A 14,193-nucleotide genomic window follows, 5' to 3' on the forward strand; every position below is an offset into this window, starting at 1 on the left:
ATTCTGATTCAACAATGACTAAATTATTTCCCGTTTTATAGCCCTATCTTCAAGAGCACTTAGATCTATTATTCTTTTGTAAAACTCTAGTTTGATCTTTAAGACCTCATGTTTTCTCTTAAGTAGATTTCTCTTTCTAAATTCCTTAATACTTCTCCAGTTAGTCCACTGCTGATAACAGAGCTAAAATCATTTCCTGAACTGTGATCCTTTTGTCTAAAACATACTGAAATTTCTCCCAATCTAAAGTCTTTGAATTTCTTCTCCACCAATTTGATTTATTAGAATAGGACTTCCAGGTACACCCTTTCCTTTGCCATTATGATGGCCTCATTCGATTTTATTCTACCTCCATCCAAGTAGGAGCTATATTTCCAAAAGTAGTAGGAGCTATATTTCCAAAGTAATAGGAAATATTCACTTTCACTACTCATTAGTAAAAGCTACTACTCCTCTCTGGTTAAGCTATAGTGTGTACCCTGAAAACCAAAAGCCATGGACACAGTGTCCATAATTAAAGAATCTACAGAGTCCATAGTTATGGGAGGTGGTCTTCAGAGTCTGTGGACAAGCCACAAAGATCCCAGAGCTTAGCCCACCTTAGTTCTCTCCAAGGAGCTCAATGCAGTTCCAATGCAGCTCCAAACAAAATAACAAGGATCTGGCACAGCCGAGCTATTGCTACCTATGTTTGTTCTTATATCTGGTGTTTAAAATTGAGAGCTAGGTCCTCCACATAAATGCTTTATTGCTAAAGAGAAATTGACAACCTGTGCAGTTGAAGTCTGGGTCTGTAGTTCTGTGTGGTAAACAGTGTACATACCAATGTCTAGGCAAAAAGACTGCCTTTTTGTTTATATAACTAGTGCTGAGGTCAAGCTGTGCTAGTGTAGATCAGGTGAACATTACCCACAGAGACCCTAGCAACTATTGCAATGGCCTAACCCCAGGACTGTAGTTGGTGTAACCAATTGCAAAGGCCCACATGGACAGAATATATTCAGGTGAAGGCCTACCTCCTGCCTATGCTGCCCCAGAACAGTTAATAGCAATATGTGCTGTTTTCCTCCAGATGCCCCTTTAATTCCCATCTCTCTGAATATCTCTCAGTCAATCATTCAATTAATAATGTGCCCATCTCCCCTTCTAGAGTTCCTTGAATGGATTGAGAGATAACTACAGGAGTCAAACACATGACTTAAAATATTTAGCTTTATTATTGGTATAAATAGATAAATGATCTCACCAGGCTTTCTATACTTTTTCTCCTAGACTTTGGAGAATCCACTTGAAAGAGAAAGAGAGTTTGGGCCTACAGAGCACAGTGTACCATCTTATGGCAGGCAGAGTAAAAAATAAGAAATGAAAAGATTAGCTGTTTATTTCAAATTCCCTGTCCCAAATACAACCTTTACATAAGTCACCAGTCCCTACTGAGAGAGGAGTGCGGGAGGGTATGAAGAAGCTGGCAAAAGCTGCTCTTCCAAATACTTTCAAAAGTACGGAGAGTCCTACTTTATCATAAAGAATCAAAAAGGAGAAAGAGTTGCTCCTTCTACATTTCTCATGATGAGTAGCAGGATGATGAGGATGATGATGTTTCAGTAGTGCTTGACAAATTCTATAAAATATGGTGAAAATCACATCTGCAGGAGGATGGGAGAGTTCTTGGAGAGAATATTTTGTAATACATGCTATGCCAATAAGACTTATATAGGCAACACAAATTTACCAGAACCCATAAAAGTACAATTTGCCAATCTCTGATGATCCCAGATATTAAGGGCCACCTGGCCGTCTCCACCAGTCTATCTGCTCTTAGGCAAAGGGAGTGGAGATCCAGGCAGAAGACACTTAGAATTATGGGGACAGTATTTGTTTATTTTGGGCCTCAGAAATGATCCATTCACAATGAAAATATGTGATTGTAGCGGGAAATTTGTATCTTCCTTATGACTGAAGGGCAAACATGGAAAACTCAGGGGAAACAACTCTGATGCTGATACTCTGAGGAGCTATCCCATTGGGTTCCAGAGAGTTGGTTGTGGGATTAAGAATGGATTTTAAATATGTCTGTTTCAACATATTTAGAACAGTGGTTCTCAATGAGGGGAAGGTCAGTAATTTTTCCCACTAGGGGACATTTGACAATGTCTGGGGATAGTTTTATCACGACTGGTAGTAGTTTTACCGATGTCTTAGGGGAAGAGGCCAGGGATGCTGTTAAACATCCTGAAGTACACAGGACAGCTCCCTGAAAATAATTATTTGGTCTAAAATGTCAATAGTGCTGAGGTTGAGAAACTCTGTACAAGAGTTTGAAGAGGAGTGTAGGATAGGGAACTGCCAGTACTGTAAGATTTGATCCTATTTGACAAATACTTACTGAACACTAACTTTGCTATAGGCACTGTGCTAGACACTAGGGTCTAAAAAGATGATTAAGGCATAATCCCTTAAAGATCGGGTAGCCTGGCCAGAGAAATAGGCACAAAAACACTGTAATAATATTTGATAAAACTTCTTTTAGTCTGAGATATGTACTCTCTACAAATTCAGAAATCCTTCCTCTACTTAACATCTCTTGAAAAAAGAGGACTGCAGGTCCTTGGTATACTTTTCCTAGGAAAGCATTTAACTACAAACCTTAAAAAAAGATTGTGACAATGATGATTACCTGGGAGGAGTTTAGTATACGTACATGCCGAGCTCTTCCTTTTTCTGAGATCAGGAAGGATGTTATCCTCTTTCTTTCTGAGTAGAGGGCTTTGTGCCACATCATTCAAATAGTGAAAGAGTTCGTTTTCCTGAAATTTTAGAAACCATACATATGTTTGCAGAAAAAGGGCTAGGAGGCCAGAAATTACTGTGGCTTTGTTACTGGCTAATTTATAAAGCCAAGTGGCCTAGAGAAAATGATGGAAAAGGGAAAATGGCAGAGATTACCTGACTCAATGTTTTCCCCTTCAGGTAATAAATCACTAGACCAATATAAACAAATTATTTAGAGTCATATGCAAATAAAATAAACTATTAAACTCTTTCCCATGTTTGCTTACTCAGCTGGACAGACTCGAGGAAAAACAGAAAGAAACTTACCGGCGCATGCTAGAGCAACTGCTGCTGGCAGAGAAGTGTCACAGGCGCACAGTGTACGAGTTAGAGAACGAGAAGCACAAACACACTGACTACATGAACAAGAGTGACGACTTCACCAACCTGCTGGAGCAGGAGCGGGAGAGGTAATGTGCACACCTGCCACCAGTCACATCGAGATGCTGCAGCCCTCATCTCTGGCCCTCCTGTCAGGGATCAGGCTTTGTTCCAGTGACACCACAGATGGGTGTCCAGAGTCTAATTCCGGTTTCTGAATGGTTTGTGACCATAGAGAGTGAGACAGACTTTTACGTGGAATTATTAATGTAAATATGTTTGGGGGTGCATATAAATAAGACTCCACATTCCCATTAGGATGTTAAAAGCCGTAAAACTCTAAAGTTGGAAACAAATCCAGAGAGTTTATATTTGAATTCGATCAATGAATCATCTACATTTGAAAAGCCTCTCTACTAACTGCCTTCAATTTAAATGTCTGCTTGTTCTCTTTGAGATTGAAATCCACTTATTTGGGAAAGCAAAATTTTAAACTTAGCAAATTTAAATGACCTATTATTCATTCTTAATATCAGTAAAAAAAAAATCTTAATATTTGGTTGTGGTTAAATTACTTAATGACTAGAACTACCTGCTTAACTTTGTAAGGGTTGAAAACTCTTAAAACTTAGTGTCAAAAAAAAAAAACAGAACAAAACGAAAAGTGTGTCGAGCCTTGATTACCAATCTTTGTAGGTAGTTTTCTCAGATCAGTGACTGCCAGCCACATTTGAGGCAGATTCCAAATTGACCAGCTCTGTAATGAACTCTTCTATATTATCCAGTTTTTTCAGCGTCTTCTTTTAGCTTATTCTCTCCTTTTCCTTCCCTCAGCTGAATAGGTATGTCTGTGAATGGCACAATCTTTAATGACGTTAAATCCCATGCTTTGAGTTACCAAGCATGTCTGCTTCTGTGTTTAAGACTTGCAAATTAAGAGCCACTCTGGGACAGCTTTACCAATCCCAGCTTTATTATCTATTTAGTTACCAAAAAGAGATCTGGTTTTCCTAGATTAGTTAATTTACCAGAAAAAGCTATCACAATAAGAGGGTAAATAAAGATATGAAGTGGAACATGTTTGTGTTAAATTTTTTAAAATTATTGGTAATGTTTACTTGTTATTGGACTTGATAAGCCATGCTTACCAATCTTATAAGGAGGGAGCAGAAACGGAAAAGAACAATAGGTGGAGTGTTTTGTGCAAAACCCTTGATTTATGGTTTCTTTAAGCCTGTCTTCTGCTTCTGTAAGCCAAAGTTTATCAGCTTCATGTTTGAACAAATAGATGGCCTGATTTGACGCTTTCAGTAACCAGTGAGAATAAGCTCCACCTCCTCAATTTCTGGGAACTTTCTGATCTCAAGCGCAGACATTTCAAACAAGGTCCTAACGACAGTATCAAATTACATATATCTAGAGCAGATCTCCAGTTAGATGTCCTCTGTTGGAATGTGGTTGGGTAAAGAGTAGCAACTTGTTTGATCCTGACTTTAAAAGCTCTGAAATCAAATTATTTTAAAGAACATTTGTTTGGATTAATTGTTTTCTGATCATACTGTAAATAATTTCATTTATAACCAGATATGTCTATCTTTACTACAATTTCTCACAAAAGCTAAATGCCTGAGTTGGCACAGGTTCACCTACAGAGTCATTGGTTTAAATGAAATGTGTAGATGGAGAGACTGTACTTATCCAGACTGTTTCTTTTTCTCTTTCATTTTCCTAATATTTGTGTTCTGTGAGAGTAATTGTAATGATGACACATGCGAGAGAGCATTATAGTTCACAAAGTACTTTTGCATCAATTATACAATGGGCCCATCCTGGATGTGTTTATTTACTAACTTCATGCTGATCAGCTCTAGATGAACAATTCCAATCCCTTCCTCCCCGTTCAGAGTTAATTTCCTTAGACAACTATGCAACAACCACATCTCCTGAGCAAAGTGCTGTGAAGAAGGTTTTTAAAATCAAAGTAAAAATTTTAAAAAGTTATCTTAAGGTGCTTTTGATAAATTTGATCCGCACTATTGGGATATATCATCAAACTTTTCATGTTTTAGATAAGAATTCACTAAGTGACCTTTGACTCTCACTTAAATATCAAACCACTTTAAGGTTTTGAAATAGTATTTTTGACTCAACAGATTATACTTCAGTGCTTTATAGTTTTTGCTGTCAATGTTTTCTTCCTAGATCAATGCCCTGACTGCCCACCAGTGCACTTGTTATGCTAAATTAAACACTCCACTAGGGCTTGGTAACTTAAGTTGGCATTTCTGAATTTTTCTGCGCTCTGAGGAGTCCACCGTGACTGGTGACTGGCCTGCTGTGCTCCTGGGGCAGTGAAGCCTGGAGGATTTTCTCAAAGGTCAGGCTTGAGATTCCTGCTGCCCTTTGGAAACTGCTCTGCTAAATCTGCTTTAGGTTAAATCCTTTTTTTGAAGTAAGCGGTCATAATTAGATCTACTTATGGGGGTGTGTGTTTGTTGACCCTGAGTCTTGCTTTCCTGTGGGCCAAGTTGCCAGGGAGCCCTTCCCCACAAGGATCACAGACTGTAGCCAGGCGCCCAGTCCCTCGGGGCTCAGCTAGGGCCCAGGTGCTCAGGGTGGCCCCTGCTCACACACCATGTGTCTGTAGCACCTGCAGGGGAAGCTGAACTGCAGCTAATAAGGAACTGGCATTTCCTAGCACTGGTGGGAGTCCTCACATAGACTGTTCCAAGTCCTTTGTTTGCTGCTTTGTTTTGCACTCCCTTCCCTTCTCCAGAGAAATCCCTTGTGTGAGGGGAAAAAAAAGAGAGAGAGAAAGAGAGAGCATGGCCAAGATCTTTCCTTCTAAAACATTTACCTTTGTTTCTGCTGTGAGTATGAGTAAAGGAAGGAAGAAAGTGACTTGAGATAAGCCTAAGTGGTTTGCTTCTTAGAATCACCCAGCTTCTCCCTCTGGGTGTGACTGCAGGCTGTCTCCACCCCAGACAGCTCTTAATTTGGTGGTGGCGGTGAGATGATGAGGGGAGGAGTTTAGAGCCAGTGGACTCTACTGACTCTGATAACATCTAGGCTCCATTCTCTATAATTATCTTGCTCTTTAAGGGGGTCTCACTTCCTCTGCAAAAATTACTAAAGACAACAAAAACGACTCAGGCATACAGGATCAAGTAGCAAGTGATGATAAGCAATACGGATTCAGATATTTGATGAAACCAGGAATCTGAGACTCTGAGCATTGCAAAGGACTTCTGAGATTGGCTCTATCACTTCCCTCATTCTATAGGCAGAGAAATTGAGGCCCAGAAAAATTATGTAGCTCAACTAAGATCCTAATACAGGCCACTGGTCTAGTACTTTTATGCAAATGAGTCCTTTGTGCAAAACGGCTTGTTTTATGCTTGTGCGTGTGTGTATATGACTGCATGAGCGTGTGGGCTTCCCATCTCCATGCTCTTATGTCTAAACTATGATACAAAATCTTAAAAGGCAAAATGGTGGATATCGTGAGGATATAAATACAGAGATATTAGGACAAGTGATGTCTCTAGACTGTCAAGATAGAAAAAGCTTTGAGACAACATCTGTTGGATGACGCAGCCTGGGGACTTGTTTTGAAGCTGAGTTTGACTAGCATACACAGTGTTCTACTTTAGTTCCATTCTGTTTGGGGTAGTTATGACGGGAGCTTGATGATGGTTACGAGAGAGCTACATAAAGCCCCCTTCCAAGCTACCTTCTTGTTATGGTCACTGACCTAGACCATACAAGCACAAAAACTAAAAACAAAAGTTATTTTTCACTTTTCAGGAGTTGTTAAATTCATCTTATATAAAAATTCCACAAATTAAATACCTAAAAGGGGCAATATATTGTTCAGGGCTTCCTTTATTCTAAGTAATGTTCATAATTTATTACCATCATTTATGGAATATATATTTTTAAAAATAGTTATATTCCCAAATTAAAAAGAAGAAATAGCATGAAAAAAATTCGTTGACTTAACTGGCATTGTTAATAATAAAAATGAAAATAATCATTGTTATGTTAATTAATATTGGGTAAAGAAAATTCTTTCTAAATGCTGTATTTTGTTTGCTATATTTAAATGCTATATTTAAAGCCATCTTGAAGGCATAATTCTGAACGCATGAGATCACCTTTAGAGTTTAGTCTTTATTCTTGTCTGAACTGCTCACACATCACGTGTCTTGAGCTTCACTAGGCCTGCTTCAAGAATGTCAGAATAGAGAGAGCACAGTTACATCAATAAATGGTCTGGAACTTAAAGGAAATATTTGAGGAGGATGTGTGTGTGTGTGTGTGTGTGTGTGTGTGTGCGCGCGCGCACACGTGTAAGTGATGTGGGGAGTGCTGTCTAAATCTATAACTATAGATATAGATTTTAAAGCTTTTGGATTCTATAAGCTCAGCTGAGACTATGTAAATAATTACATCATCGTGTAATATTGCGGCAAGCCTTCCAAGTGTAAGTTTTTTTAAAGTACGAATCAGCATCTCAAGAGAAATCTCTGAAGCTGTGAAGCAGAGAATGCAGGAGCAGGAGCTTGAATGGAGAAGTTTTAAAGTCCCAATGTGGTATCGTTCATTGAGGTCAAAGTAAAGAGGATTGGACATTTGCCTGGTGGCCCTTGGGACAGGTTGCACTATTACATTTGCGTATGTGGGGAAATGACCAGTTGGATAAAGTTTTTGAAACTTGGAAAATATTCTTGGCTCATTTTATAGAAAAAGATTCACATCTGGTTCCCTGGCATAATTTCCTGAAGTTTCTTGGATTTAGATGCCTTATCTCTAAAATATGGCAATAAAATTGACTTTTCTCACTGGTAGCTTGGAGAATCACAATAAAGCACTTTGTAGAAAAAGATCGCTACTGATGTGTAAATGATCAAGTCTTCTTAAGCAGAAAGTAATCAATAGGTGGAGCATATCAACAGAAAAACTTCTGAGTCCTTTCTTTGTCTTAGTGCTTTGCTAGATGCTGTTCAATAGCAGAGTTAGCTTTCATTGACCTCCCCAATATGCTGGACACATATACATCTTGTTTAATCCTTACAAAAACATATGAAATATAATTATAATTTCTGTTTAGTAGTTGAGAAAGCAGACAAGTTATGTTCCTTCTACCAAATTTACTTGCCAAAAGTTAATTGAAAGAATCAATGTTTGAACTGTTTCCCACAGTAAAAAAATAACCTTTTCTATTTCCAAGTTCTTACCTTCTGATTAAAATGAACACCTCATTTCCTCAATGCACAAAAGAAGAAAAGATGACTTGGAAAGTTGCACAGAAAGTTGCACGTCTTGGACTGCACATTCATTCTATTGCAGGTTCGGGATTCGAATTCACAGACTTTAACTTGGTTACGAGATATGAGACTTAACTATCAATATCCTACTGACCCAGAAAATAGCTGAGAATAGAGTTTTTAAGATAAGAGAGGAATTAGAATTCAGAGAATGACAGAAAGAATATGTTTTACATATGGTTTTCCGAAAATGTGCTAGGATCAAACTATGTCTCCTAATTCCTCTTACCTTTGCAATATGCAAATCCCACTTCCTGCTGGAAAATGTAGACTGTGCTGGTGATCTTATCCCTGTCACACAGCTTGGGGGTTTGTGTTAGGGAAATGTAGGCATGATGTAAAAGAAGTGATGTTACATCTTATTTAAGGGGCTGGGCAATCAATCAGTGACTCAAAGACAGATTCCCAGGGTTGGAAATTTAGTTAAAGGGAAGTCGACCCTCTTAAAAGATCCATGATATTACTTTGTCTACTATCAATGCTGTAAAACTAGGAGCATGGCATTCATCTTTAACTAGGCACTCTGTGGATTAAATTTGAATGAGCCTATTAAAATATGCCTTGAGGTTCTGTACAAAAATGCTGGGTCTTGGGTAGATGTGATCCTTTCCCCAAGTTTCATAGTGCCCTCATTCTCAAGGTCATTGAGTTAGCAGCCTCTGATCTAAGACTCTTTAGAATCTTAGTAATATAATTTTAACAGATATGCCTAGAACAACAGGTCATCTGATTAACAAAAATTTATGATTAATCAAAGGTTATAATATGAATTAATTACTTTTGCTGTTATGGAAACTATTTCTCAAATGCATTTCCCCTTAAAAAATTTTTTAATATACTGCAAAATCCAGTTGTCATATTTGATGATTCAGGATCTTGTAGTTCTGCTACCTGTTACCTATACAATCTCAGAGTCTATTAGATTATATTTAAATCTAAATGTCAGTATGGCTGCATTTTATTGTAAATAAGGATGGTGAAGATGTTTTTCAGATCTTAGGGCTTAACCTGGAGAACTGAGAGTTTTTATTAATTAGATTCAGTGTATTTGGACTTTAAGGATAACAACAGAACTTGAACCAGGAAAGACTCTAATATTATACAAAAGGGTGGGATAATAATCAAAGAAAACTGACCACAAGAAAGGAAAAGTGTTGAAAAGGAGGGCTTGAACAGGCAAGAAACATACTTTACTGTTTAAGATTTTCATATGTAAGAATGCCTAGGTACTGATATTTGACACCCATACTCTGGAAAGGTCCTAGGAGAAGTGAGAAAGGAGGATGGTATTGGGAATTTGAATATGAGAGATAAAGAGTGAGAATCTAGTAGTAAGAGGTGGTCAGGTTGTCAGCCTTTCTATGTCTGAACCAGTCATTGAGTTGTTCTTTCAGAAAAGTTTCAAGAAATTGTCAGACAGTTCCTGAAACTCTTAGTACCTGATTTACTGAAGAGGCATCTTCTGAGAGAAAGAAGGAAAGCTCTTTTCACATAACTGTCATTCTTTCTGTCATATGACTCTGTAAATACTGGTCACAACCAGTTAGACCAGAAGTTGACGACTCTCCTAGACAAAGTTCACAGAGGTCTCAAATTCAAATGCTTCCAGGGTCAGACAATAACTGAATGAAGCAGATCCAGCTTTTTAGCACACATTACATGAATGATAGGGACTGCTAGGCTGAAGAGAGCCAGCTCTGACTATCAGAGAAAGTCACAATTCAGCTCAGGCTGATTAACCCCATTTTAGATTGTGGGCCCAATGTTGCTAATTCTAATTTTTCAGGAAAAGACAGAACTCTGATTTTAGTAAGACCTTCTAGTTTTTCAATGCTGACTCAAATTTATAAAACAGTGTGCAGCAAACAAAACTCATCTCTTGGCTATTTAGTCTCTAATGCAACTACTTTGCAACCTTTGATAGCCTAGGTATTAGGGAGACTGGGGCCTATGAGGTAGCCTGGCATAAGAACCCCGCCAAACGGATGTGCTCTGTTTGACCGACTAACTCATTGAAACACTCTCTTGGGGCATGTGGAACAGAAATAAGTAAAAGCAACAGAAGCCAAGAAAAAAGCCAGCAGAGACATAGAAATTCTAAGAGTAAAGAATAATTACATCACAAGACTGGGGTTTCAGTGGCTGCCTATTTCTGAGGGGATCACAAACATTGGGTCCTAAGCATTGCTGTTGGGTTACTAGAACTGTAGGTGTATGCTACACAGTGATGTACAATGCTCCAGTTCTCCCTGGGCCTGTTTGGCTATAAATACATTTTTCTGCATTAATTTACTTTGGGGGTATTCTTTCTAAGAATTCCTATCATGTTAGGTAAATTGGGTGACTGTCCCTTACAACATTACAAACTAAGTAATTCAACTGTAATTGAATTATTATATAATTTTATATTGACTTTTTTTATTTGCCTATGCTCATTATATAAATTTACTATAGTATAATAATAATTGGACTTTTAACCTAATATTTTTTGTTACTCTGTGACCTGTCCTTGTGTAATATAATAATAATTGGATTTCTTTTTTTTTTATTGAGACATTGGTTAACAAAATCCAGTAAGTTTCAGGTGTACAATTTAACAGTAAGATATATATATATATATACTGCATTGTGTGTTCACCTCCCATAGTTAGATTTCTTTCTGTCACCACATATTTGACCCCTTTTACTCCATCTACCTTCCCCCTCCCCCTTCTCCCCATACCCTCTGGTAACCACTAATCTATCGTCCGTGTCCATGAGTCTCTGTTTTTTGTCCTGTTTCTTTGTTGCTTTTAGGTTTATATCCCACATATAAGTTTTAACCTAATATTTTTTGTTACTCTGTGACCTGTCCTTGTGTGACCAGTCAAGAGCAACCACTGCCTGAAGGAAAAGTTGTTACAGATGAAGAAGAGAAGATAATATCTTGTCTTTTGGGTTTCAGAAGCAAGGATCCAGGAATAGCTTTAGAAAAAATATGTAATCAAGTGGATCCAATTTTAATCACCCCTCTTCTTTCCTGTTTAGATGTTTCTCTGAGAGAAAAGCAAGAAAATGAGAGGTTTATGCTGTGAGAGGAGTTAATGCAAAAGAAGAACCTCAGTTCTTAGCTTTGGGGGATGGGGGGTGGAGAGGTGGGGAGAGGGAAGGTGGAAGAGAGTAATTTAAACGCCAGGTAGATATGGTATGGAGAATTTGAGAGTAAAGAAATAACTAGGTGGAGTTCAAGGATGGCTTAGTCAGCTTCGGCTGTCATAACAAAATAGACTGAGTGGCTTAAACAACATAAATCTGTTTTCTCTAAGTTCTGGAGTCTAAAAGTCCAAGATCAGGGTGCCCAAAAGTTGGATTCTGGTGAATCTCCCTTTCTGGCTTACAGATGACCACCTTTTTGCTCTGTCCTTACATGGCTTTTTCTCTGTGCATGTACATGGAGAAAGAGATTTTATAAGGCCTCCTCTTATAAGGCCTCCAATTGTATTGGGTTAGGACCCTCCCCTTATGACTTCATTTAACCTTTATTACCTCCAAAAAGCTGTATCTCCAAATACAGTCACATTGGGGGTTAGGGCTTTGACATATGAATTTTAGGAGAATATAATTCAGTTTATAGCAAAGGGCATGGCAAACCTTGTGGTTCTCCTGCTAATAATTTGGGAGAAATAGAGTAAAAATTAGTGTCTGATACATCCAGTTGGAAAGAGCTTGATACAAGTTCAGTTTTTAGATATTTAGACTTTCCTCATGTCCCCGAAAGACCATGGAAATAGATGAGGCAGGGCTGGACATGAGGACAGAACTGTGACCTACTTGGATCAGCAACCTGAGCGCATTGACAGCTGAGACCAGAGACCACAGTGTGCCTCTCAGAAGATGCAGGTGTGGAAGGGCGATGACTATATGAACTCCCACACACCCTCCTGGTGGTCCCAGAACTTGGTCCCAACTCCAGAACTGGGATCCTGAAGCCCTAGAATTAACTCGGGAGACTCCGTCTTGATTCAAGAGACTTTAAATTTACTAATAGGTACCTGACTTGACTGAGCTTACTCAGAATTAACTAAGTTAAAGTGGAACGGGAGCCTAAAGTAGAAGTTATAAGAGATACAGATAACAAGAAAATTGCATTTCTTGCATATGTTGGTAAAATAATCCATATGTATGCTAAGGAGAAATAAGGTAGTTTCATGGCTGGTTTGAGTACTAATGGTGTGCTCACAAATGTTTGTGTCTTTTAGAAGATCATCTGAGCTAAGTCTAACCTCAACAGCAGTTAACTACTTCCCTGGGTTACTACAGCTGCATGGTACCAGACTCCCTAGAAATCTATAACTTAGAGATAGTAATTTTTCTCAATCTCCTGCATTTCATTTGAAGCCAGATAGCTCTGAATTCAAATTCTGACTGCAACTTACTGGTCTGTAACCTTGAACAGGTTATCTAATTCCTCAGATTCTTGATTTCTTTTAGAATGAGGATAACTGAGTGCCTATTTCATAGAGTTGTTTATGTTCACGTGATAATGAATATAAAACCCCTTCTACAAGGTGTGCCATATAATTCCTAAAAGTGATTGTTTCCTCTGCTCACCTGTGTATTAAACACTAAGAAGAAAACCATGCAAATTTCACTAAATCACAATTTATATTTTATCAAACTAAGACATTTTGAGAACAATGCAAAGTATTAGAAAAGTGAACTCTTCTATTGTTTGGATGTAATTGGTTTTGTGTTTAAATTATACGTAGACTCAGGAAAACTGAAAACCTACCATAAACAATTAGAGAATTCAATAAAGTGAGTTGGCAAGGTACAAAACTACATAGAATTAATATTCAAAAATCAATAATTGTCATATTTTTAATGACAAAATAATATAGACTATATTAAATAGAAACTCACTATTAATCCATGAGTTTGATCCTAATAAAAATACTATAAGGATTTTTTAAAACTGATTCTAAAGTTCATATAAAAATATGAATATTTTTTCATAGTCAAATATGAAAAAGCAAGAATAGTCAGATTTTGAAAATGAAAAGTAGTAGCAAAGTTTTCTACCAGAAACAAAACTCATTTTAAAGTTATAGTAAGTAGAATAGTGTGGTGTTGGTACCTGGATAGACATATCAGTAGAGCTGATAGAAATTCTGGACATAGATTATAGAAGATATGAAAACTTAAAGTAGATATGGCTTTCCATATCAGTTGAAAAAAGTTGAGACCCTTACTAATGGTTATTATTATAGTTATTTTTATGTTTAGTGCAGAAAATTTATCTTCAATTATAAGGAACAACTGACCATATTTTAGTCACGGTCATTTCCCTCCGGCCTTATCTGGTTTCTACCATTTCAGAAGAATCATCAATATTAACAGTTGTGGTTTATGTTGAGGAAAGATTTAACATTTAGCTTTTAAATTTTCAAAGAACTGATAAATCTTATGTAATTAAAAACTTATATTTGAGGAGTAAAATATAACTATGAAATGTATAGCTGGAAAATGATTACTTTGTTTCTATAAAAAAGCAATATTATGATTTTTAGCCACATAAAATTTTATGAGAAGTAAGATATGTGGTAACTGTAGGCATCCTTTGGAAGAAAAACTGCTATGGTAACTTTGCTGAGGTCATAAATTTACTGCTGTATTTCTATACATTTGTATATTCAAAAATTAATAAATTTAGAAGAAGTGACAGAACACA

At 37.4% G+C, this 14,193-nt stretch overlaps 1 protein-coding gene across 3 annotated transcripts in view; it reads left to right on the forward strand.

The window, feature by feature from the left end:
• The window catches only part of FILIP1 (filamin A interacting protein 1), a 179,922-nt gene that overhangs the window by 122,043 nt on the left and 43,686 nt on the right, over positions 1 to 14,193 (forward strand). For all 3 annotated transcript variants that reach the window (XM_039853158.1, XM_039853156.1, XM_039853159.1), the window contains one exon: positions 3,064 to 3,242. In XM_039853158.1, coding sequence (XP_039709092.1) covers positions 3,064 to 3,242 — 179 coding nt within the window. The remainder of the gene's footprint in view (positions 1 to 3,063; positions 3,243 to 14,193) is intronic.

Source organism: Pteropus medius, unplaced genomic scaffold (genome assembly GCF_902729225.1).
Source record: "Pteropus medius unplaced genomic scaffold, Ma_sr-lr_union100, whole genome shotgun sequence".
Classification (NCBI taxonomy): domain Eukaryota; kingdom Metazoa; phylum Chordata; class Mammalia; order Chiroptera; family Pteropodidae; genus Pteropus; species Pteropus medius.